Raw genomic sequence first — 23,681 nt, forward strand, 5'->3', positions numbered from 1 at the left:
AAGATACACAACGACTACAAAGAGATACACAACGACTACAAAGAGATACACAACGACTACAGAGAGATACACAACGACTACAAAGAGATACACAACGACTACAGAGAGATACACAACGACTACAAAGAGATACTACATGACAACATTGATAATTTGATGTTGGTTTGACTTGATCTAGAATCAATTGCTTTTCCTCAGGTTCCCAGATGTTTGATCTGAATTTGATACATTGTGTCTTTGCAACTGATTTTTGAAACGTGAGGATTTGATTCTTGACGTTGTGAACATTGGAAAAGAAAATTATGAATGAGTTGTTGAAAATTGGTATACGTAATTTCAATGTGATTACTCGGTGCTGTAAATTCAATGGCTTTAAAATGTGAAAATATGATCGAACAGATTTACTTCCAAAAAATAACATATTCCTCTTCTTATTAACACAAAGTTTAATTCAATACCAATACGATGTTCTCTTCCTTAGAAAGATTACACTTTAAATATGTGTTATATCAAAGCATTTACACACTTCTCGCAACAGAAAGCATTTTCTTTCTTCATATTTTAACATTGTTATTGTGTATAGAGAATATTCTGCTCTGTGCCATTATCTATTATTTGACACATACATGTTCTTTAATACAAGTTATTTATAGTCATAAATGGGATATGAATTGTAACTTTTGAAAGTAAAGAGAACATTAAGTACCGTACTTTTCAGACTATAAAGCGCACCTGCATATAAGCCGCAGCAGCTAAATTGTCCGTCTGTCTTGCTCTCGTTCTGTCTCTCGGTTCCACTTTTACTTTGGCGCGCTACCTGTCTCACTCTTTTCCGGCCTCCAGCTTTTCCTGCTGGAGCCCGCCTCTTAAAGGTGGCGGGCGCGGACCGGCCAGAGAGCCCATAGAGTTAAAGGTGGTTAATATTACCTGTAAAACCCATAGATGTAGGAGGTCCCCTAGTGGCCGCTAGCTGTACAAAAAAAATGGGGAAAAAAGTCGCGGCCTATAGTCCGAAAAGTACGGTAATACAGATTTACCTCAAAATGATCCATGATTTTAACTGAATTGTGTCGACTTCTCTCGATACATGAATCTGCTCTGGAGAGCGGTGTACGTCTGTTTGCTTCACCCTGATATACCCTCTTCTTCTTCTTCCCGGAAGCCCTGTGGCTGTGGACCTGGAGAAATATTACCACACGGAGAACGACGACGAGAACCCGTTTATCTGCTCGATGCCACGGGAGAACGGCATGAGGGACTGCGGCTCGGTGCCCAAACTGTACGAGGAGGGGGGGCTGCAGTGCAACCTGGACATGCTGTCCCACAACAGCACGGACAACACCACCTGCGTGAACTGGAACCAGTACTACACCAACTGCTCCGCCGGCTCCATCAACCCCTTCAAGGGAGCCATCAACTTCGACAACATCTGCTACGCCTGGATCGCCATCTTCCAGGTGAGGAGAGGGGGCAAGTGGGCAAGTGGGCAAGTGGGGCAAAAAGGGAATGAGTTTGTGAGAAAAGGGGAGATTTATAATTTACTCTAGAATTGTACTATTTTGAAATAACTGCACTTTCTGTTTAGTAATACAGAATAGTTCATTTATTTATTCCAGGATGATTGGGGTAGGATAGTTGCTCCATTTAAGAATGAAATAAACTAAATCAATTATAGAAACATTTGCAATAAAGAGAGAACAAATACAACAACAATATTACAATTGTTTTATTAATAATAGGAGTTCAAGTAAAAATGTGCAATCAAAAGATAAAATAAAATACAAATATTTATGTAAATATAAGAAGTTCAAGTAAAATAATCAAGAGGAAATGAAATAGAATAAATATATCTCATTTTGGGAAAAGTTACTACATTTTAGAATGAAATAACCAAAACATTTATATAAACATAAGACATTAAAGTAAGAATGGGCGATACAAAAATAAAAATCATAATAATTCAATATTAAAGTTTAATAAATACAAAAATAATGTAAAAATAATTATGATATGTAATATAATAACTAATATACCAATTGATAAAAGCAATTCTAAAACAGCTTTCTCTTTTCTTTATTCCCTCCTCTCCAGGTGATCACTCTGGAGGGCTGGGTGGACATCATGTATTTCGTGATGGACGCTCACTCCTTCTACAACTTCATCTACTTCATCCTCCTCATCATCGTAAGTTCCTCGTGCTGATGATTGAACACGTTTACAGTGTGTAGAGGACACTAACTATGTCTTCGTTACAGTGTGTAGAGGACAGGACACAAACTATGTCCTCGTTACAGTGTGTAGAGGACACACACTATGTCTTCGTTACAGTGTGTAGAGGACACTAACTATGTCCTCGTCACATTGTGTAGAGGACACAAACCATGTCTTCGTTACAGTGTGTATAGGACACTAACTATGTCCTCGTTACAGTGTGTAGAGGACACTAACCATGTCTTCGTCACAGTGTGTAGAGGACACTAACTATGTCCTCGTTACAGTGTGTAGAGGACACTAACTATGTCCTCGTTACAGTGTGTAGAGGACACTAACTATGTCCTCGTTACAGTGTGTAGAGGACACAGACACTATGTCTTCGTTACAGTGTGTAGAGGACACTAACTATGTCCTCGTTACAGTGTGTAGAGGACACTAACTATGTCTTCGTTACAGTGTGTAGAGGACACTAACTATGTCCTCGTTACAGTGTGTAGAGGACACAGACACTATGTCTTTGTTACAGTGTGTAGAGGACACTAACTATGTCTTCGTTACAGTGTGTAGAGGACACTAACTATGTCTTCGTTACAGTGTGTAGAGGACACTAACCATGTCTTCGTTACAGTGTGTAGAGGACACTAACTATGTCTTCGTTACAGTGTGTAGAGGACACAAACTATGTCTTCGTCACAGAGTGTAGAGGACACTAACTATGTCCTCGTTACAGTGTGTAGAGGACACTAACTATGTCTTCGTTACAGTGTGTAGAGGACACTAACTATGTCTTCGTTACAGTGTGTTGAGGACACTAACTATGTCTTCGTTACAGTGTGTAGAGGACACTAACTATGTCTTCGTTACAGTGTGTTGAGGACACTAACTATGTCTTTGTCACAGAGTGTAGAGGACACTAACTATGTCCTCGTTACAGTGTGTAGAGGACACTAACTATGTCTTCGTTACAGTGTGTAGAGGACACTAACTATGTCTTCGTTACAGTGTGTTGAGGACACTAACTATGTCTTCGTTACAGTGTGTAGAGGACACTAACTATGTCTTCGTTACAGTGTGTAGAGGACACTAACTATGTCTTCGTTACAGTGTGTTGAGGACACTAACTATGTCTTCGTTACAGTGTGTAGAGGACACTAACTATGTCTTCGTTACAGTGTGTAGAGGACACTAACTATGTCTTCGTCACAGTGTGTAGAGGACACTAACTATGTCTTCGTTACAGTGTGTTGAGGACACTAACTATGTCTTCGTTACAGTGTGTAGAGGACACTAACTATGTCTTCGTTACAGTGTGTAGAGGACACTAACTATGTCTTCGTTACAGTGTGTAGAGGACACTAACTATGTCTTCGTCACAGTGTGTAGAGGACACTAACTATGTCTTCGTTACAGTGTGTTGAGGACACTAACTATGTCTTCGTTACAGTGTGTAGAGGACACTAACTATGTCTTCGTTACAGTGTGTAGAGGACACTAACTATGTCTTCGTTACAGTGTGTAGAGGACACTAACTATGTCTTCGTTACAGTGTGTTGAGGACACTAACTATGTCTTCGTTACAGTGTGTAGAGGACACTAACTATGTCTTCGTTACAGTGTGTAGAGGACACTAACTATGTCTTCGTCACAGTGTGTAGAGGACACTAACTATGTCTTCGTTACAGTGTGTAGAAGACACTAACTATGTCCTCGTTACAGTGTGTAGAGGACACTATGTCTTCGTTACAGTGTGTAGAGGACACTAACTATGTCCTCGTTACAGTGTGTAGAGGACAGGACACTAACTATGTCTTCGTCACAGTGTGTAGAGGACACTATGTCTTCGTTACAGTGTGTAGAGGACACTATGTCTTCGTTACAGTGTGTAGAGGACACACACCATGTCTTCGTTACAGTGTGTATAGGACACTAACTATGTCCTCGTTACAGTGCGTAGAGGACACTATGTCTTCGTTACAGTGTGTAGAGGACACTAACTATGTCTTCGTTACAGTGTGTAGAGGACACTATGTCTTCGTTACAGTGTGTAGAGGACACTATGTCTTCGTTACAGTGTGTAGAGGACACACACCATGTCTTCGTTACAGTGTGTAGAGGACACTAACTATGTCTTCGTTACAGTGTGTAGAGGACACTATGTCTTCGTTACAGTGTGTAGAGGACACTATGTCTTCGTTACAGTGTGTAGAGGACACACACCATGTCTTCGTTACAGTGTGTAGAGGACACTATGTCTTCGTTACAGTGTGTAGAGGACACTATGTCTTCGTTACAGTGTGTAGAGGACACTATGTCTTCGTTACAGTGTGTAGAAGACACTAACTATGTCCTCGTTACAGTGTGTAGAGGACACTATGTCCTCGTTACAGTGTGTAGAGGACACACACTATGTCCTCGTTACAGTGCGTAGAGGACAGGACACTAACTAATGTCCCCGTCCTCAGATCGGCTCGTTCTTCATGATCAACCTGTGCCTCGTGGTCATCGCCACCCAGTTCTCGGAGACCAAGCAGCGGGAGAGTCAGCTGATGAAGGAGCAGCGGATCCGCTTCCTGTCCAACGCCAGCACCCTCGGCTCTCTGCAGGAGCCGGGGTCCTGCTACGAGGAGCTGCTCAACTACCTGGTGCACGTGATCCGAAAGGGAGCGAGACAGACGGCGCATGTCGTCCGTCACCTCGCTCGACGTGCCGGGGTCAACATCGCCGCCTCGCCGCAAGAAACCGAGTCCCAACGCAGCAAGAGAAGTAGAAGAAAACCCTCGCGACAAGGATCGGTTACCGTTCATCACGTGGCGTCCAATCAGCACCACTTACACCACCACCGCCACCACCACTACCATTTAGGGAACGGCAGCATGAGGGGCGCCCGGCGCGGGGAGGGGAGAGACGTGGAGGCGCATAGCAACAATGGAGGCACGCTCGTTGCAACGACATCAGTAACGACCGCCACGTCCGATACGAACCTGGCGACTTCGTCCAATCCCGCGCCCGATGTGTCTTCAGTCGTCGGTGTTTTCCACGCGGAAACTCTCCGTTGTACCCCTCCCCCGACATCTCATTCCTTCCCAGTCGCCCCGGCTCCAATGTCCAAATCCATGAAGAGGAACTCGGTACCTTTCGCGGGTCCGGCGCCGAAGAACTACCCGGCGCTTCAGGCCCGAGCGCTCGCCGAGTCGAGACGAGCGAGCGCTGCCGCCGGCACTCTGACCGACATCAGCTTCAACCTCAACATCCCACCTGAGGAGAGACGCCCGTCCAGCCTGGTGGACACACACACTGCCACAGGTAGAACACACACACACACACACACACACACACACACACACACACACACACACACACACACACAGAATATTATACACAGCGGGTTTCTTGACGGACACAAACACTAAGTAAGGTTTAATAACTTCCTGTTTGAGGGTTTGATAGCTTCCTGTTTGAGGGTTTGATAACTTCCTGTTTGAGGGTTTGATAGCTTCCTGTTTGAGGGTTTAATAACTTCCTGTTTGAGGGTTTAATAACTTCCTGTTTGAGGGTTTGATAGCTTCCTGTTTGAGGGTTTGATAACTTCCTGTTTGAGGGTTTGATAGCTTCCTGTTTGAGGGTTTGATAACTTCCTGTTTGAGGGTTTGATAGCTTCCTGTTTGAGGGCTGATAACTTCCTGTTTGAGGGTTTAATAACTTCCTGTTTGAGGGTTTGATAGCTTCCTGTTTGAGGGTTTGATAACTTCCTGTTTGAGGGTTTGATAGCTTCCTGTTTGAGGGCTGATAACTTCCTGTTTGAGGGTTTAATAACTTCCTGTTTGAGGGTTTGATAGCTTCCTGTTTGAGGGTTTGATAACTTCCTGTTTGAGGGTTTGATAGCTTCCTGTTTGAGGGCTGATAACTTCCTGTTTGAGGGTTTAATAACTTCCTGTTTGAGGGTTTGATAGCTTCCTGTTTGAGGGTTTGATAACTTCCTGTTTGAGGGTTTGATAGCTTCCTGTTTGAGGGTTTGATAGCTTCCTGTTTGAGGGTTTGATAACTTCCTGTTTGAGGGTTTGATAGCTTCCTGTTTGAGGGTTTGATAGCTTCCTGTTTGAGGGTTTGATAGCTTCCTGTTTGAGGGTTTGATAGCTTCCCGTTGCAGACTGTGATCCAGCTACCAGTCCGCCCTCTGTACGGTATCCTATCGGGACTTGAACCGATGACCCTTCGGTTGCCGAGCCAAGTCCCTACTGACTGAGCTACTGCTGCTCCAAACTCTAAACGTTTCTGATTAGCTCGATGTTTTTCTTTCTGCTGCGGAGGAAAGCTTGCTTCCTGAGTATTCCCATTGAGAGGAGAAACCTGGAAGGGGAAACCGTGTTTTAAAACAACAGGAGAGTCAAGGCCCATCCATATCAGCGTTAGAGCAGGTCGAGTGACGAGCCACTGGAAGCGTTCCATGTTCCACAACCATCCATTTGCTGCAGTATCGATTGGCGGTGATCAAGCCTCTCACTGTGACACCGTCCAGAGTTGGAGGTTTTTCCGTGAGAGGCAGCACGAGTGCTAATTACGCTCGATGGATGTTAATCCCTCATGTCAGAGCTCGCTGCCAGTTCACTGCGCCGGCCAGCTTCTAAAAGGCAGCTGGATCAGCTGAAGCCAGGCCAGGTCTCTGCAGGTTCTGCACACGGTGGAAATGCTGGCGACCGCCCCGTAGAAACGTTACTCCTAGCATGTCCTGTATGTTTCTTGTTGTTTCTTTGCCATGTGATATATGTGATCTCTGTTCTGTATCTATGACTGATTGACCTGAATGTTTTTTATGTGTATTATCTCGATGCCCAAGACAAATTTCTCCTAAGGGAGACAATAAAACTCTATCTAATCTAGCACACACAGCCCATCAAAGAGTCACAAGCAACTATCCTGAAATGTTCACTGCAGATTTATTCTGAATAACGATAACATTGGAAAGCATTTTAAAGTTTTACCCTAATTAAATATGCTCAGGAAACGTTCTTGTAGCACATCGGGGTAATTAGGCTTCATGGACGCACCATTTGACTAACACAGATACACGTAACTGTTGGAGATTGGGTAGCTCTCGATATATTAGAAAACAACAGATCTTAATCCACGATGCAGCCTCTCGAGCGGCTCTGAAGTAGATTACAAGGACCCGAGAGAAGATGTTGGCACATGCAAACACACCATACCTACAAATATCCTCTTCTGTCTGACACCCTCGTGTTCACTTCATGTGTGAGTGCACGTTCTCTCCATCATTCACCTTAAATATTTCATCTTAAAACGTGTGGCATTTCGCTAAAATTCCCCTTCTGTTTCTCTCCGTCTGACCGTTGTGTGTTTCTTATAAAGTTAACTGCGCTGTCAATTATCTCCCTCCCATTGGTCTCCGTCTGACCTTTCCTTTCTCCCTCGGCTGCAGCCCAGCTCTCCGGCCAGCTGTCGGTTTGTGACCTCAGCGCCGCGGACACGGTGGCTCTGACCTTCGACCCTGAGAGCTGCCCGTACTGCGCCAAAGCTCTGGCCAACGAGGGCGGCAACGGAGACTCGGACAGTGAGGGAATATACGAGTTCACCCAGGACCTCCACCGCAGGGACCGCAGGGACAGCCGGCGGCCCAAGAAGAAGCAGCACGGGCTGTGTAGAACGGCCGGGAAGGTGGTGCGCTTCTGGAGGCTGGTGTGCGACACGTTCAGGAAGATCGTGGACAGCAAGTACTTCGGCCGAGGGATTATGATCGCCATCCTGATCAACACTCTGAGCATGGGGATCGAGTACCACGAGCAGGTTGGTGACTCGTCTTCCATGGCATTTTTGTACATTTGCTTGTTTTCAGTGCATATGTGCGTAAGGCAAAACGGTACGATGTGTGTACGGATGGTGCGCTAGTAACGGACATAGGATTTGAACATATTGTCTTCAGCGACTGTTTGTTTGTTTATTTACTAAATATGTGTCCGTGTTGCTGCCGCGATGCAAGAAACCCTTCAGACCTGATCTGAGAAAGTATTGAAGTTAAACCCTGCACTACACAAATCAAAGTTATATATTTGTTTTACTATTCAACTAACGTACCAGTATACTAGTGTGTATTTGGTACGACAAACAATCGTTGCTAGCGAGCTAACTAGCGAGCTAACTAATTAGCTAATTAGCTGCGATCGTGAATGTTAGCAATTGCTTTTACATAGGTTTAGACAGCGCGATACAGGTCATACATGTTGTTTTTGTACATTGTTTAAGTCTATACTGGTGTCTTAAGAAGCCTACGTTAATTGTATCGGGCGAATTGTCTAGTCTGTAAGGATTTCCCTCCGAAATATCGTAGCATGCTAGCTAGTTAATATGCCTTTAACCCTTGGACTCATGAGACTGTGTGGGACTCTGGAACCAGACCGCTGTCTTTAAAGTTGTGTAAACCGCACTGTCAATCGACATTTGACAAATAAGTTATTTGTTAAAGTCGGTATTAAGAAAGAGCTCGCTCGTTAGGTAGCTAGCTCACAGCGGCTATTGCCACCTATGTAGCACAGCATCAGTGAGCGACTTGAGACGACACCACACAGTCAACCTAAAGAGTGCTCGGGGAAGTGTGTGAGTCGACACAAAGCGTGTGTCTCATTAGCAAAGTGTGTGTCTGGGGAGCTGTTGCATGGCGCTCCATTGAGGTCATTCATAAAGTGCTGTGGGACGAATGGATGGCTGTCGGACGGTATTATGGATCCTCGGTGACTCCCTGTGACTGTGGAAGCGAAGCAGCTCCCAAAGGCCCAACTGGAGTTCCCGATGTCTCTCTCCGGCCTCGTTTGTTTACACGAGCGTAATTGCAGCCATGTGAGAGAGAGAGAGAGAGAGAGAGAGAGAGAGAGAGAGAGAGAGAGAGAGAGAGAGAGAGAGAGAGAGAGAGAGAGAGAGAGAGAGAGAGAGAGCGAGAGAGAGAGAGAGAGAGAGAGAGAGAGAGAGAGAGAGAGGAGAGAGAGAGAGAGAGAGAGTGATTTAACGGGTGAGGAAGGCCCCGTTGGCTCATTCGAAGTCTACCTGTGTTTCTCTTTGCCCCAGTTTACACCTGATGCTGACACACACTCCGTATCACACACTCCGTATCACACACTCCGTATCAGGGAGGCTTGATCCAGATCAGGTGTTCATGTAAGCACAACACATCGCAAGGATATGTGATCGACTAAACCACATCTGGAGAGCATTTTGATCAGCCGTGTGAATTCAACCTGCTTAGTCTTAAGAAAAGTATCTTCAAAGCTGCAACAACATAGTGTGCGTTTGTGCGTTTGTGCGTGCGTGTATCGATGTATCTACGTGTGTGTGCGTGCGTGCGTGCGTGTATCTACGTGTGTGTGCGTGTGTGGAGCTTGTCCCAATGGAATCTGTAAAATACCTAAAATGAGAGGGGGATCTAAAATGGCCCATTTAAAAGTGAATCCAGTTCTATTAGTAAAAGCCGTGCATAGAAGTGTGAGTGCAGTTAAAACACAAGTGCAATGATACAAATATAAATAATTAAAACATTCTCCCCAGTAATATGATTTAAAAAGTAAAGGGAGTGTTAAAATTAACTAATAATAATAAAATGAAGGAAGGCACACCGGGTTAGTAAAATCGTATATAATGAACTGGATGTCACTGAAAAACAGAAACCATTCAAATCGAGGTCGGGAAGTTTAAAAGATTCCAAAGGGTAGCCGTTTTCTATTAAAAGGGTGGCAGGGAGGTGAAGAGCTCCTCCCTGCGGGCGGTTTCCCAGCCTCCAGGTAATCAAATAATTTAAAATAAATATAAATAAACAAATAAAAGCGTCCCTCCTCATGTGGCTTTGATCATTTTCAGATAAAAACATACACATAAATACATTTAAAATTATAAAACATGTAAGAAGTAATAAAAACATAAATATGAACACCATTAAGATAATTAAGATAGTGCTGAAAACATGCGATAAAAATGTAGCACACCAATACAAAAAGTCCAGATGAGGAGGATCTATAAATAATTAATAAATAAATAAATATAAGTGCTAAAATACGTGGAGGGCGGATTAAAGCAGGCTGACACACCCGCAGAGAAGGGAACCCAAATCACCCACCTGCAGGGGAGAGACCCGGGGGGAGAGGAGATCACACAGGTTAAAACATGTTGAGTGGTGGGAGGCGGACCCATCAATTATATTTTTCATTTAGTCCGCCCGGGTCAATGGTGCCCAGGCGATGGATCCACCTCCGCTCCCCGCTCGCCTCTGGCCCGTGCTCCAGCCGCTGCTGCTCTCCAGGCCCACAGACTGCACACTCTGGAGGCCATGGAGTTTAAAATGGTTGTATAAAACGCTCGTGCCGTCCCCGTCTCTAATTCGATATTGGTGTTGTTTAATTCTGAGGCTGATCTCGTTGCGCGTTTCCCCCACATAGAGTCTCTGGCAGGCAGACCCGAGGCGCCTCCCTAGTTTTGATGCTTTTGTTTAGTTGTGTGTGGACCAGGAGGTCCTGGAGATTTTTATTACGTCGGTGGGCGGAGATCAGCCGGCACGGCCGCAGCGCGTCACAGCCGCCCCTGGCCCCCTCACCATGGGCCTTTAGTTTGCCTAACAGGCTGTTCAGGCTACCTGAGTAGGTTGTGATGAGGGGGACCAGGGCCGGACGGCCGGGCGGAGATGTCTCTGTATTTCTCTATGAAGGTGCGGCTGACCTCCGCCTTAATGCTTCTAAGGAAGCGCCTCGAATAGCCCCTGGGTCTCAGCGCACTAAAGAGGATTCTGGTAGCCTCCTCCACATCCTCCGCGAGGGTGCATATCCTGTGGAAGCGGATCAGCTGGGACTTAATCAGGCCTCTGTACGTGTGCCCAGGGTGACAGCTGGTTTTGTGGAGGAGTGCGTGGCGGTGATGTGTGTTGAGGATGTCTGAGAAGGTGAGGAAGTCTGTTCTGTGTGGTGCCAGAGGCCAAAGATGTCATCCAGGTACCGGAAGTCCAGAAGGGGTTTGAGGGGGAGTTTAGTAAAGACCGTTTCCTCCCAATGGGCCAGGTAAATATCCGCGTAGGGTGGCGCATATTTCCGCAGACCGAGGAGAGCGAGGAGAACGCTCTGAAAGTGTTTCTGAGCATCTGGATGCGTTTACAGGCACTGGCTCAGTAACCCCGTAACAACCTGGAGAGGCTTCGTGTGTGTGTGTGTGTGTGTGTGTGTGTGTGTGTGTGTGTGTGTGTGTGTGGTGTGTGTGTGTGTGTGTGTGTGTGTGTGTGTGTGTGTGTGTTGTGTGTGTGTGTGTGTGTGTGTGTGTGTGTGTGTGTGTGTGTGTGTGTGTGTGTGTGTGTGTGTGTGTGTGTGTGTGTGTGTGTGTGTGTGTGTGTGTGGCCTAATGAGCAACCCCTATAACGACTACTTTGATTGACAAGAGGCTCAGATCAAGAGGTTTAGGAGTGTCGTAGAGCGAGGGATATGACATCCCATCATGCACCTGCACCGGGTAAACACCTGCATGTTCTCTCTCTCACACACACACACACACACACACACACACACACACACACACACACACACACACACACACACACACACACACACACACACACACCTCCTCGACATATCATGTTTGTGTTAAGCCCATATCTGTCGGTCTGCCTCGACACGTACTTGTTTACATGCTTAAAAGTACAAGTACTGTCCATCCGCTTTGTTTTGACCTTTCAACCCAACCCGCAGACTTCCCCAACGTATTGAAAGGGATTGTTGTCCCTCTAAAGGTAATGGACGAGAGTTAAGTGCATGTGAATGTGAGGGGAACAGGCTCCACGTCTCATCCGGTGTAAAAACCCAAAAGTTAAAAAGCATATTGTAGAACTCTCATTCCTCTGGGAGCCACGGAGAACTGTTAGATCTGCTCTTTGAGCCCAACACCGAGCAGATATTCTGCACGGTGATACATGATGTGTAAATAACGATTATATTGCTAGCATTCTAAAGTTGTACCGTTATTAAAAGTGCACAGGAAATGTTGTTGTGGCACAAATGCATCATGGGTAATTCGGCCTCATGGACACACGATGGTACTCAAACATACCTGTGTGGCGATTCGGCAGCTTTTAGTTTTCTTGACATATTAGCAAACAGATCTCAATGCACAAAGCAGCCTCTCTAGCTGCTCTGAAGTAGACTTTAAGGACCCTCGAGATGATTCGAACACATTCAAACTGTACCTACACAACTCATGCATATTCAACACATGATAAATAGCCACATCACGGGTGATCAGATCCCGCAGAGACGTTGATTAGCCTTTACAAATCGGTCACTTCATGTGTGAACGCGTGTTCCCACGTTCCTCTCTCCATCATTCGCCCATCGGGGGGGAGTTCATCTCGTCAAATCCTCTTTAAGACACAGTGAGGTCTCCACAACCGTATTTACCCATCGGGGGGCTAGAACAAGACGGGTCGACTGGAGTTATAGCTGTCGCGCTCAAAGGTCCTGAGTGTGTAGCTCAACATGTCAGCAGCGTCCCTGTGACTTTTCACTATCGATACTTTTAGATATAGAACGAAGAAACGTGCCGATTCGTGCAGCAATAAAGAAACTTGAAACTGCCTTAGCTTCAGAACGGATACGGCTGCTGAATATTTAACCTATAATTATGTTTCACGATTTCATCAGTCCGTCTATATTTTATATTAGCTCTTAATCTGAATCTGCGAGGTGACTAAAGCGCTCAGATAATGCTGCTGGAGAAGTAAAAGAAATACCTCGGTGAAGAACCTCGAAAATGTACTTCATTACGTTCCAACACTGCCGTACACTGAGGTATTTGATTCCAATTCTATTTCTACGATTTCAATCATATTCAAAGTAAATACTGCTGCATTTAATATATGTTTTAATATATGTGTTTATGTTATTATAGTTTCTTAAAATAGTTCTGTGTTTTTAATTTTTGTTTTATTTTAATTGTAATGTATGCACCACCACACCTCGTCACATTCCTCATATGTGCTAACCTGGTGATGAACCTGCTTCTGATTCTGATTCTGAGATACAAAGCCTTCTCTTACTGTGTGTAGACCAGTGCTTCTCAAAGTGTGGTCCGCGGACCACTGGTGGTTCGTGAGCGCCCCCTAGTGGTCCTCGAGTATATTGGTAAAATGTCACATTTGAAATAAATAAATACATTTATGTTTTCCGCACTCTCGCGGGAATATCTCGGCAATGGAGTGAGCTTAAGTTTCAATTCGATTGCATGATATAGCCCAGGGCAACACCTTCGTCAAACATGTTGCCGATTGTTTGGACCATTTTCAGGCGATTTGTAATCTGTTCTAGAAAAACGATGTGATTTTGGATATTTGTGGAGTTAGGTGGTCCTTGGAATGAAAAAGTTTGAGAAACACTGATGTAGAGGAACCACAACACACACACACACACACACACACACACACACACACACACACAACACACACACACACACACACACACACACACACACACACACATATATATATATATTGGTTTTAATTTATGACTGTTACTTTATTTTAGTCGCAGTAAAACCACATTTTATTGACATTTCATTCCTTTGCTGGCAGCTCACTCCTCTTTACTTGGTGGTAGATTTAAAAACTGCTTCAGGAGATAAAAGCCTTTCCAGATAGCTTTTATTCAATCAAGAAACCCTTAAAGATAATTCGTTGGCCCTTTTTTCACACACACACACACACACACACACACACACACACACACACACACACACACACACACACACACACACACACACACACATTGTTACTACCTCACTGTCCGTGACACATAACAGAGCCCTGTCTGTCTGCTTCCTTCCTCTTAAACGCACACTAATATATATATAAATACACACACGTGCCGGGCAGCAGAAGTGAAGGTAAATACGTGAGCGCCACGCAGAGATGGGAGGATGAAACGGAGATGAAACGGAGCGCTGGACGGGGCTGGAGGTGGAGGTGTTACCATGTATGGTGGAGCCGATGGAGTAGTCGTGTGTGTGCCAACTATGCGACACGGCCCGTTGTCTATTCACTCCAGAAGGTCAACCTCTGCCTCGCGTTGCATAAGAACGTCTTCCCTCCATACTTGTTCTGAAGTCAAGTCGTTCCTCGCCAACATAAAAAATAGCTCGAGTCGAACTCAAGCGCCGCGGATAGACAGCGGCGTCGAGGGAGCAGTGGGAAAACCGCTGCTGTTAAAGTGGAAGCCTTTTAGCGCTGACACGAGTTTGGACTTCCTGAGCACAAAGTGAAGTGAAGTCGCTTTTTAGGGTTCATTTTTATTTCCCAGCGGGGACGTTTTGACGTTACTAACTTTGCAAGCTACTCACTTGAAAGGGAAAGTGCAGCTCGACAGTGATTGAAAAGGGCGTTTCGTACAGAACGTATGAATTCAGTCCAGCTCTGTCCCTGTAGGAGCTCAGCGAGGGGGGGGGGGGGGGGGGTAGCTTTGAGAAGAGCATGTTTCAGGATCAGTTTAGATTGACGTTGAGTGACAGCAACTGAAACAGACAGTTGAACACAATCTGACCCGGTTTGACATGTAGTTTGGTTTGTGAAGCTTAACTTACCAACTCAGACAGTGGTCTTTCATGACCTTAACACACCCTGTAAACGGATTAGAGTGCTTGGTAATACGTGTGGTGTTGATATGTCAGTCACAAGGTATACATGCATACATACAGAGATGTTGATCGCAAAACATTTCCAAATTGGGATCAATAAAGTACATGTTATCTTGTTTCATTACCCTGCGTCGTGTTCCATTGGACTCTAAACTTGACCATGATGCACTAAATCAGTGCTTCTCAAAGTGTGGTCCGCGGACCTCTGGTGGTCCGTGAGCGCCCCCTAGTGGTCCGTGAGTATATTGGTAAAATGTCACATTTGAAATAAATAAATACATTTAAGTTGTCTGCACTCTCGCGGGAATATCTCCGCAATGGAGCGAGCTTAAGTTTCACTTTCGATTGCATGATATAGCCCCGCGCAACACCTTCATCACACATGTTGCCACTTGTTTGTACCATTTCAGGCGATTTTTAAAAAACGATGTGTTTTTGGATATTTGTGGAGTTAGGTGGTCCGCGAGTGTTTTTTTATTGGTTAAGTGGTCCTTGGTATGAAAAAGTTTGCGAAACTGCACTAAATGAACATCATGCTGTAATTCAGAAGACTTGAAACTAAATATTGAGATCATAAACACATCAGGGAAATGTTCACTGAGGTAGTACATCACGTTTTCTCATGGACTTCTATACACTCAGACTCCTAATTTACAATAATTAACATCATGCTGTTGAAGAACACTTAAAACTGGAGATTGAGACCATTAACTTGAATAAAAAATGTCTTGGAAGATTACAAATCAAGTTGGAGAAAGCGTCCTTTTCTCATAGACTTCTATACAATCCGTCTCCTTTTCGAAGCCAGTGTAAGAGGTAGCAACGCTCAAAGCATACCGTTTTATTGTCTTTTATTATTGTAAATACGAATAAACATCATGCTGTTTAACATAAGACTTGAAACTACAGATTGAGACCCTGAAATCACCTGAAATAGTTGTCCTGAGGTAATAAATCAAGATAGAAGTCGGATCATGTTCTCATAGACTTCCATACAATCGTTGAGAGGTCGCCCCCTGGTGGATAATAGAGAGAATGCAGGTTAAAGGCACTTTCCCTTTAAAACTTGTTGTTAGACCTTCTTTTGGTTCTGATTCTGTAACGGATAAGTCAAGGAGGGCATTATGGTTTGGACTGTATGTCGTTGTGAATCAGAATGACTGCTATTTCACCGTCACCCATCAACACATCAGTAAAAGCGATTATTTCATTCCACTTATGTTGATGTTCTGATGTTTTATCGTGCACACGAGCCAAACCCCAGAGAGACGGTGGAAAGGCCCTTTTGTTGTGCTTCTTGATCCAGAGACAATATGTATTCAGCTTCCATCCCGGCCTGGCAGAGGATCGTTGGCGTGTGAAGAAGACGCTGGCCTGCCTCCAACACGAGAGCCCAAAGAAAAAGTGTTTTTTCAATGTGTACAATGGTGAGGTGTCGATGACAGAACGGCTCCGGATCCCGGTTTATGGAGGGAACGCTTTTCCAGCCGTGAAGTAGAGACGGGGAATCAATGGAGTGATCAAATGATGGATCCAGTTATTTCCTGGTTCAGCGACGTGTCAGATAACCGTCTGCCTGCGTTTAGCAAGCGCTCCTCGCGGCCTCTGAATCCCACTTGTTACCCTCTTCTCGTTGTCTCGTCAACTTCTGGGGTTGTATGGTAGTCGATGTACTCAAGTACAAGGAAAAGACATGTTAAAAAGTATTGTTAACAAATACAATAATGTACATGTGTTCACAAACATTAGGAATATGGAATTGTTTTCAGTCTAAAGTAGAGGACTCATCCTAGTGGGGCTAAAATCATAAATTAAGAGACATAAAAAACAGGATGTTAAAATGTATCCTTTCTTCGAGCCCCGTTTGACATTGGGGAAAATATGCATATTTAGGAAGGATCAATATGAAAGCTCACGAATCAGCATGCTCTCTTTTTTAAATCAAATTATTGAGACCTTTTGCCAGATCGCTGCAGGCAACGGGTGGACCTTATTTTGGCTTCTTGTAATTAAACAAGAAACCTTATGCTTTTTAGGTGACTTGAAGAATACCATGTTAGGGCATCAGCAGCCACACAACCACGTCTAAAGTCAAATGCTTAGGAAACACCCAAATACCACAGCAATAGTAATCCCAGGGTACGGTCATCCTCACACACACAGAGGAGTTGATGCAGACGATCATATCAACCAGTCATCACGATAATCCAATCATAACAATCCGCCCATAATGGTGAGTGCATCATTCTCCTTGTCATGCTTACAATCTCCTTTTCTGTTTCACGCCTAAGCGAACCATTTGATTCAAATAAAACACACACACACACACACATATACACACACACACGCACGCACACACACACACACACACACACACACGCACACACAGAGGAGTTCAGCGTCCCGATTAGATCACATCAGATTAGGTGACGTTACATTAGCGCTAACCAGATTAGCCTATCCCTCATCTAACGCACTTTACCTCCTTAATGCTGCAGCAGCCTCATTACCCAGGAGGACACACACCACCAGAGGAAGCTATTACAAAAGCAACAGCGTCTTCCTCACACACACAGGGCTGGCCCTCGGCATAGGCAGTATAGGCGAATGCTAAGGGCGCATCAACCCATGGGGGGCGCCAACAATTGAAAAAAAAAAGAAGTTAGAAATAAAAAAATAAAAAATGTCCACACACAACACAATTTCCCGATTTTGGATCAACAAAGTACATGCTATTATCTTATACTAACAGAACTACGCCTATATTGCGTACAGCGCCCATAAACTATGGCACACACCCCCCCAAAATCAAGTTGAACCGCCCCAGTCCCAGTAAAAACCAAAGGTTTATGTGAAATTGTTCTTTTTTTGAAATAATGGTTTTAGTGTGCAATTATAGGTTTTAATTTTGTATTTGTATTCATTTAAAATAAATCAAAACTCCCAAAAAACGTACACAGCTTCTGTGTGCTTTTATTAACATTCGAATTTACTGTGTAAGCGGCCTTTAGAGAGCTCTCTCCTGAAAGACTGAGAGGCTCTGATAGCCTCAGCTCAGTGAGGTAAAGGCACACCTTTATATGGTCATTATAGTTATAAAACAATAAGAGAATAGGTGAAAAACAGGTATAAAATACTGAGAGTACAAAAAAGTTGTTATTAATAAACAAGAATACAGTTTGAAAGGGGAGTGATTTGTAAAATATCCATAAAGGAAAAGAAAATCTGCTTCCAGTTCTGTTTCATCTGGGTGTTGAGAGATGTATCCATATCTCCTAATGTTGCTCTCAAAGTGCACCAGATTGATGCTTTTAACTTCAATATTAAAAAAAAAAGTCTTCCCGGGGTGCATGCCCCCGGACCCCCCTAGGAGGTGAGGTCCCCCCCACTTAAATCATGTTCAAATACAGATACAGTTGCACAGGTCTTGTGTCAATATCTTTGTTTTTGTGGTCATCCCACAACCATGCACGTGCGAATCATAGTGAGTGTCTGCATTTTGGGGGGGGGGCGCCAGCTAAAATCTTGCCTAGGGCGGCAAATTGGTCAGGGCCGGCCCTGCACACACACACACACACACACACACATCGTTTAGGTCACACACACACACACACACACACACTTTAGTGTCCGTTTGTCTATTAAGACGAGCTAACGGCAATGCTAGCATGCAAAGCTAACAGCAATGCTAGCATGCAAAGCTAACAGCAGTGTTTGCATGGTTGTATGTCTCTATGTTCCTTTGTGTGGGAGAACGGGTGTTTACGGCCTCTTTCTCCTGCAGTAATCGTGCATGATGTCTGAGGAATGTCTTAATATACAAGCTGGAACAATAGCAGAGCAGACACTGTGGGGGGAAACTAATGACCCGGACCTCGAGGCCAGATGTCTGCCGTCCAAATCTCACCTCATAAAAACTGTACTCCTTGTTCTGGCTTATCAATTGCACTTATTATAAAAGCTGTGTGTGTGTGTGTGTGTGTGTGTGTGTGTGTGTGTGTGTGTGTGTGTGTGTGGTGTGTGTGTGTGTGTGTGTGTGTGTGTGTGTGTGTGTGTGTGTGTGTGTGTGTGTGTGTGTGTGTGTGTGTGTGTGTGTGTGTGTGTGTGTGTGTGTGTGTGTGTGTGTGTGTGTGTGTGTGTGTGTGTGTGTGTGTGTGTGTGTGTGTGTGTGTGTGTGTGTGTGTGTGTGTGTGTGTGTGTGTGTGTGTGGTGGTGTCAGGTTTGGTTATAAGTGTTTTCTTGGAAGAAGTACTCTGATATAATACTCTGTTAGAAGTCAAAGTCATACATTCATTGCAATAACACATACTTAAAGTAACAAATGTACAAATATTCCTTATGCAGATAATAATATACACGTGATAGCACTAGATTATGAATAGTGATCCATTAATGTGTTCCCAATTGTCGCATACAAGGGGGAATACATAATTAAAGTACTGGCTTTGGGAGTAATGGATTACATGCAGCAGGATTACATATGAGGATACTATAAAACAAAAGGTAACTACTCGCGTACAGTATCTGGATTACCATATATGAATGGACTCATTTAAGCAGGTGCATACAAGTACAACCAAAAGAAAAGTATAAAATACTCAAGGGCGGTACAAGTACCTCACATTCTGTACAGTACTTGAATACATGTACCTAGCTAATTTCAACCATGGCTTTTGAGTACACCTTTGTGCACTTGTGCATAACACTAGGGTTAGTCTGGACGTGAGGGTGTCAAACTCAATTTCATCACGGGCCACATTCGCATTATGGTTGCACTTTAAGACTATATAAAAATACATAAATATTTTATATATATATAAAATAATGTATTATATTACAGTATTGCCTCTGCATTGGATTGTTATCGGATAGGGTAATAACTTCATATACTACGTCTGAAAGCAGAAGTCTAGGGCAAACGAGTGCACGTCTCTTCAGTGAGAACGTCACAACATTATTTTAAAAGACATTTAGAAGAAAACAATTCAAATCTGAGAAAAAAAGTCAAATTTGAGATGCATTGTGGGACATGTAGTTTATGGGCAACGTGCTTCATGTAACCGTATTATAAACATATTATATTCTTTGCAAGCTCTTGTGGGGCCGCATGAAATGAAGTCGTGGGCCGGATTTGGCCCCCGGGCCTCGAGTTTGACACGCTGAAGGTATTCATCCAAAACAACAGACACACATCCCAGAATGTGTTTACCCTTTCAACTTTTCTTAAACGCTCAAAGCTTTGTAAGAGATTTGCCGCCAGATATCCAAAATAAAAAATTGGCATCAAACCAATACAAAAATTAGCATAGCATGACAGGGAAGCTCTAAAGTAAAAGTACTTCAAATGTGTATTTAAGTACAGGTCTTGAATGCATGTACTTGGTGTATTTCCACCATGGCTTTTGGGTACACCTTTGTGTACTTGTGGTATTAAAACTACCGTAACGGTACGTCCACACAGCAGCTTTTCAAAAATATTGAACATCTTGGAGCTGGGCGTGTCTGACAGCTTGGGGATCTTTTGCGAGCAACGCGACCAACAACCAATCACATGAATGTCCCGCCCCCGACATACAAAGCAAAAAACCCCGGGGATTTTATGCGAGCAATATATAAATATATAAACTCCCCAAACAGGCGAAAAGCTACCAGTTTCCCCCACTGTCTCTGCCACCTCCCTCCATGCTGGTTCCTCCGGTTTGTATCCCGGTAATAGTTCTGGTCGTAAAGAACCGGGTGATTTGCTACCGTAACTTCTCGTTTGGAATATGAGGAAATGAACTGCGGTCTGGTTCTCCCTGCTTACACGCGGTTTGATTGGCTAGCGCTTCTACTGTCAGATTTAAATAAACGTGTTTGATTGGCTGGCGCTTCCAGCTCAGCTTCAAAAGTTGAACATGGCTCAACTTTTGAATCCTGGAAATCTTCGCTTCGCTCCCCCACAATGCAGTTCGGCGAAAAGCGAGGCAAAGTGACGTCATCCCCATTCAAAGAGAATGGGCAGAGAAGCGTTGGAAGATTCGTCTAAAGCTGCTGTGTGGACGTACCGTAAGAGTTGGTCTGGACGTGAGTGTGTTTCTAGCTGTGTTTGAGGACTTTCATCCAAAACAACGAACAAACATCCCAGAATCCGTTAACCCCTGGATAGAAACATTAGCGTAGCATAAAAGGGAAACTCTAAAGGAAAAGTACTTCAAATGTGTACTTAAGTAAAGTCCTTTAGTGCAGGTACTTACGTTATTTCAACCATGGCTTTTGAGTACACCTTTGTGCCCTTGTGGTATTAGCACTAGTGCTGGGGTCGGTCTGGATGCGAGTGTGTGTCCTTTGGATCCTCCACACATAGCGTTGTTCCTTCCAAACAATCAGCGTTGGTTTCCTCTGTCCACAGAACATGTGGCGAGTCGTGCTGCGGAACATCCAGGTGCTCTTTGGCAAACTTCAAACGGGCAGCCATGTTTTCTCTGGACAGCAGTGGCTTCCTCCGTGGTGTCCTCCATGAACTCCATTCTTGTTCAGTGTTTTACGTATCGTAGATTCGTCAACAGAGATGTTAGCATGTGCCGGAGATTTATTTAAGTCTCTAGCTGACGCTCTAGGACTCTTCTTCACCTCATTGAGCATTCTGTGCTCTTGCAGTCATCTTTAGGCCACTCCTAGGGAGAGTAGCAACAGCGCTGACCTTTCTCCATCTATAGACGACTTGGCTTACCGTGGACTGATGAACATCAAGGCTTTCAGAATAGCAAATTCAAAACTGGTGTGTATTCTTGATAGGGCAGGGCAGCTCTAACCAACACCTCCAATCTCGTCTCCTTGGTTGGACTCCTGACTCCTGACTCCAAGTAGCTCTTGGAGAAGTCTTTAGCCTCGGGGTTCACACCCTGCTCTGTGAATGTTCACATGGTGTGTTCAGTACAAACATGAACACATATCATTGTGTGTGTGGCATTAGTGTAAGCAGACTGTGTGTGTCTGTTGTTGTGACTCAGACGAAGATCAGAACACATGTTATGACCAACTTCTGCAGAACTCCAGGTCGTTCCAAAGGGTTCACTTTTTCTTGCAACTGTATATATAGAATAGGGATGCCAGCGATTATTCGATTATTCGCTACAGTCTCCATAATCGAATATTATTTTTAAAAATCGATTTTATTTATATATATATTTTTTATTATTTATGTATTTTTTTTTTTCTGGCTTAGTTTCAACCAAAATATATATAAATATATATATGCTAATAATAGTAATAGCGGGTTGCGGCGGGGCCGGTCGAATAATCGATTATTATTAGCCAGGGCTGCCGAATAATCGATTTTGATCATGGTCAGTTTCTGGCAACCCTAATATAGAATAATTCTGATGATGAATGCATTTTTTTACCACTAAAATACAGCAACACATTTTGATTCATGTCGTTTATAACTGGAATATTATTATTATTAACTTCATCTGTAAAAAGTAGCCTGTCCAGGAAATATGCCCAGATCAACAAAAACTGCGAGCCGGCAGGCAAGACGCTCCGCTTCTGAAACGCTTCTGAAACGCGCCCGGTGGGGTTTGACGCCGGAGGAGGCCGGACCAAAACCGCGGCGCAGACGGACCCGGTGGAATCGAGGGGTTACTCTCCTTACCGGCACCGTGCCAACCACCTGCTGCCTTAAACAATTAGTAAAACATGCTTTTCTTTTCTTCTATCCAATAATAGATACATTTCAAGCCAAACCTTTTCTTGCATCTGTAGCTGTGTGTGAGGACTTTCATCCAGAACAACACACACACATCCCAGACTGCGTTTCAACTTTCCTTCAACGCTCAAAGCTTTGTGAAGGACTTGCCGCCAGTGTTCGAATGAATGGACACCATAAAGCAGCGGCTTCAAAGCATGCATGTCGTCTGAGTCTGTGGACCGGACGCACGAGATGAGACGAAACACGGAAAAGCTTGTTTTTATATTTTTAGGAAGCGGCGGGGAAATTATATATTTGTTAACGTGGAGGCAGACAGAGAGTGTAGTGATAGATGGATATATTCTCTGAGTGTTGGGTGTTCTTGCTGACCTGATGAAGGACAGGAAGCAGCTGCTTTCTTAAGTAGAGATACTCAACTCATATTTGGAATAGCGAGTAATCAGTGATGAAGGATGTCGAAAATTAAAATTGTAATTTATTTAGAAACCATTTTTTGGAGGATTTTGATTGGAGGTTTGGAAAAAGTGTCCATTAAAACACAACACCAGATATTTCTGTTCTGTATACACCTGAACATCAGCAGGAGAGGACTCTTTAAAGTAGAGACACTACATACTGATATACACCTGAACATCAGCAGGAGAGGACTCTTTAAAGTAGAGACACTACATACTGATATACACCTGAACATCAGCAGGAGAGGACTCTTTAAAGTAGAGACACTACATACTGATATACACCTGAACATCAGCAGGAGAGGACTCTTTAAAGTAGAGCCACTACACACTGATATACACCTGAACATCAGCAGGAGAGGACTCTTTAAAGTAGAGACACTACATACTGATATACACCTGAACATCAGCAGGAGAGGACTCTTTAAAGTAGAGACACTACATACTGATATACACCTGAACATCAGCAGGAGAGGACTCTTTAAAGTAGAGACACTACATACTGATATACACCTGAACATCAGCAGGAGAGGACTCTTTAAAGTAGAGCCACTACACACTGATATACACCTGAACATCAGCAGGAGAGGACTCTTTAAAGTAGAGACACTACATACTGATATACACCTGAACATCAGCAGGAGAGGACTCTTTAAAGTAGA

General features: G+C 43.9%; 1 protein-coding gene across 1 annotated transcript in view; it reads left to right on the plus strand.

Annotated features, from left to right (window-relative positions):
* cacna1g (calcium channel, voltage-dependent, T type, alpha 1G subunit) overlaps nt 1-23,681 on the plus strand; it is a 250,441-nt gene that overhangs the window by 86,896 nt on the left and 139,864 nt on the right. Inside the window, exons 5-8 of the mRNA XM_034107161.2 lie at nt 1,163-1,457; nt 2,092-2,184; nt 4,677-5,517; nt 7,652-8,016. Coding sequence (XP_033963052.1) covers nt 1,163-1,457; nt 2,092-2,184; nt 4,677-5,517; nt 7,652-8,016 — 1,594 coding nt within the window. The remainder of the gene's footprint in view (nt 1-1,162; nt 1,458-2,091; nt 2,185-4,676; nt 5,518-7,651; nt 8,017-23,681) is intronic.

Source organism: Pseudochaenichthys georgianus, chromosome 19, assembly GCF_902827115.2.
Source record: "Pseudochaenichthys georgianus chromosome 19, fPseGeo1.2, whole genome shotgun sequence".
NCBI lineage: Eukaryota > Metazoa > Chordata > Actinopteri > Perciformes > Channichthyidae > Pseudochaenichthys > Pseudochaenichthys georgianus.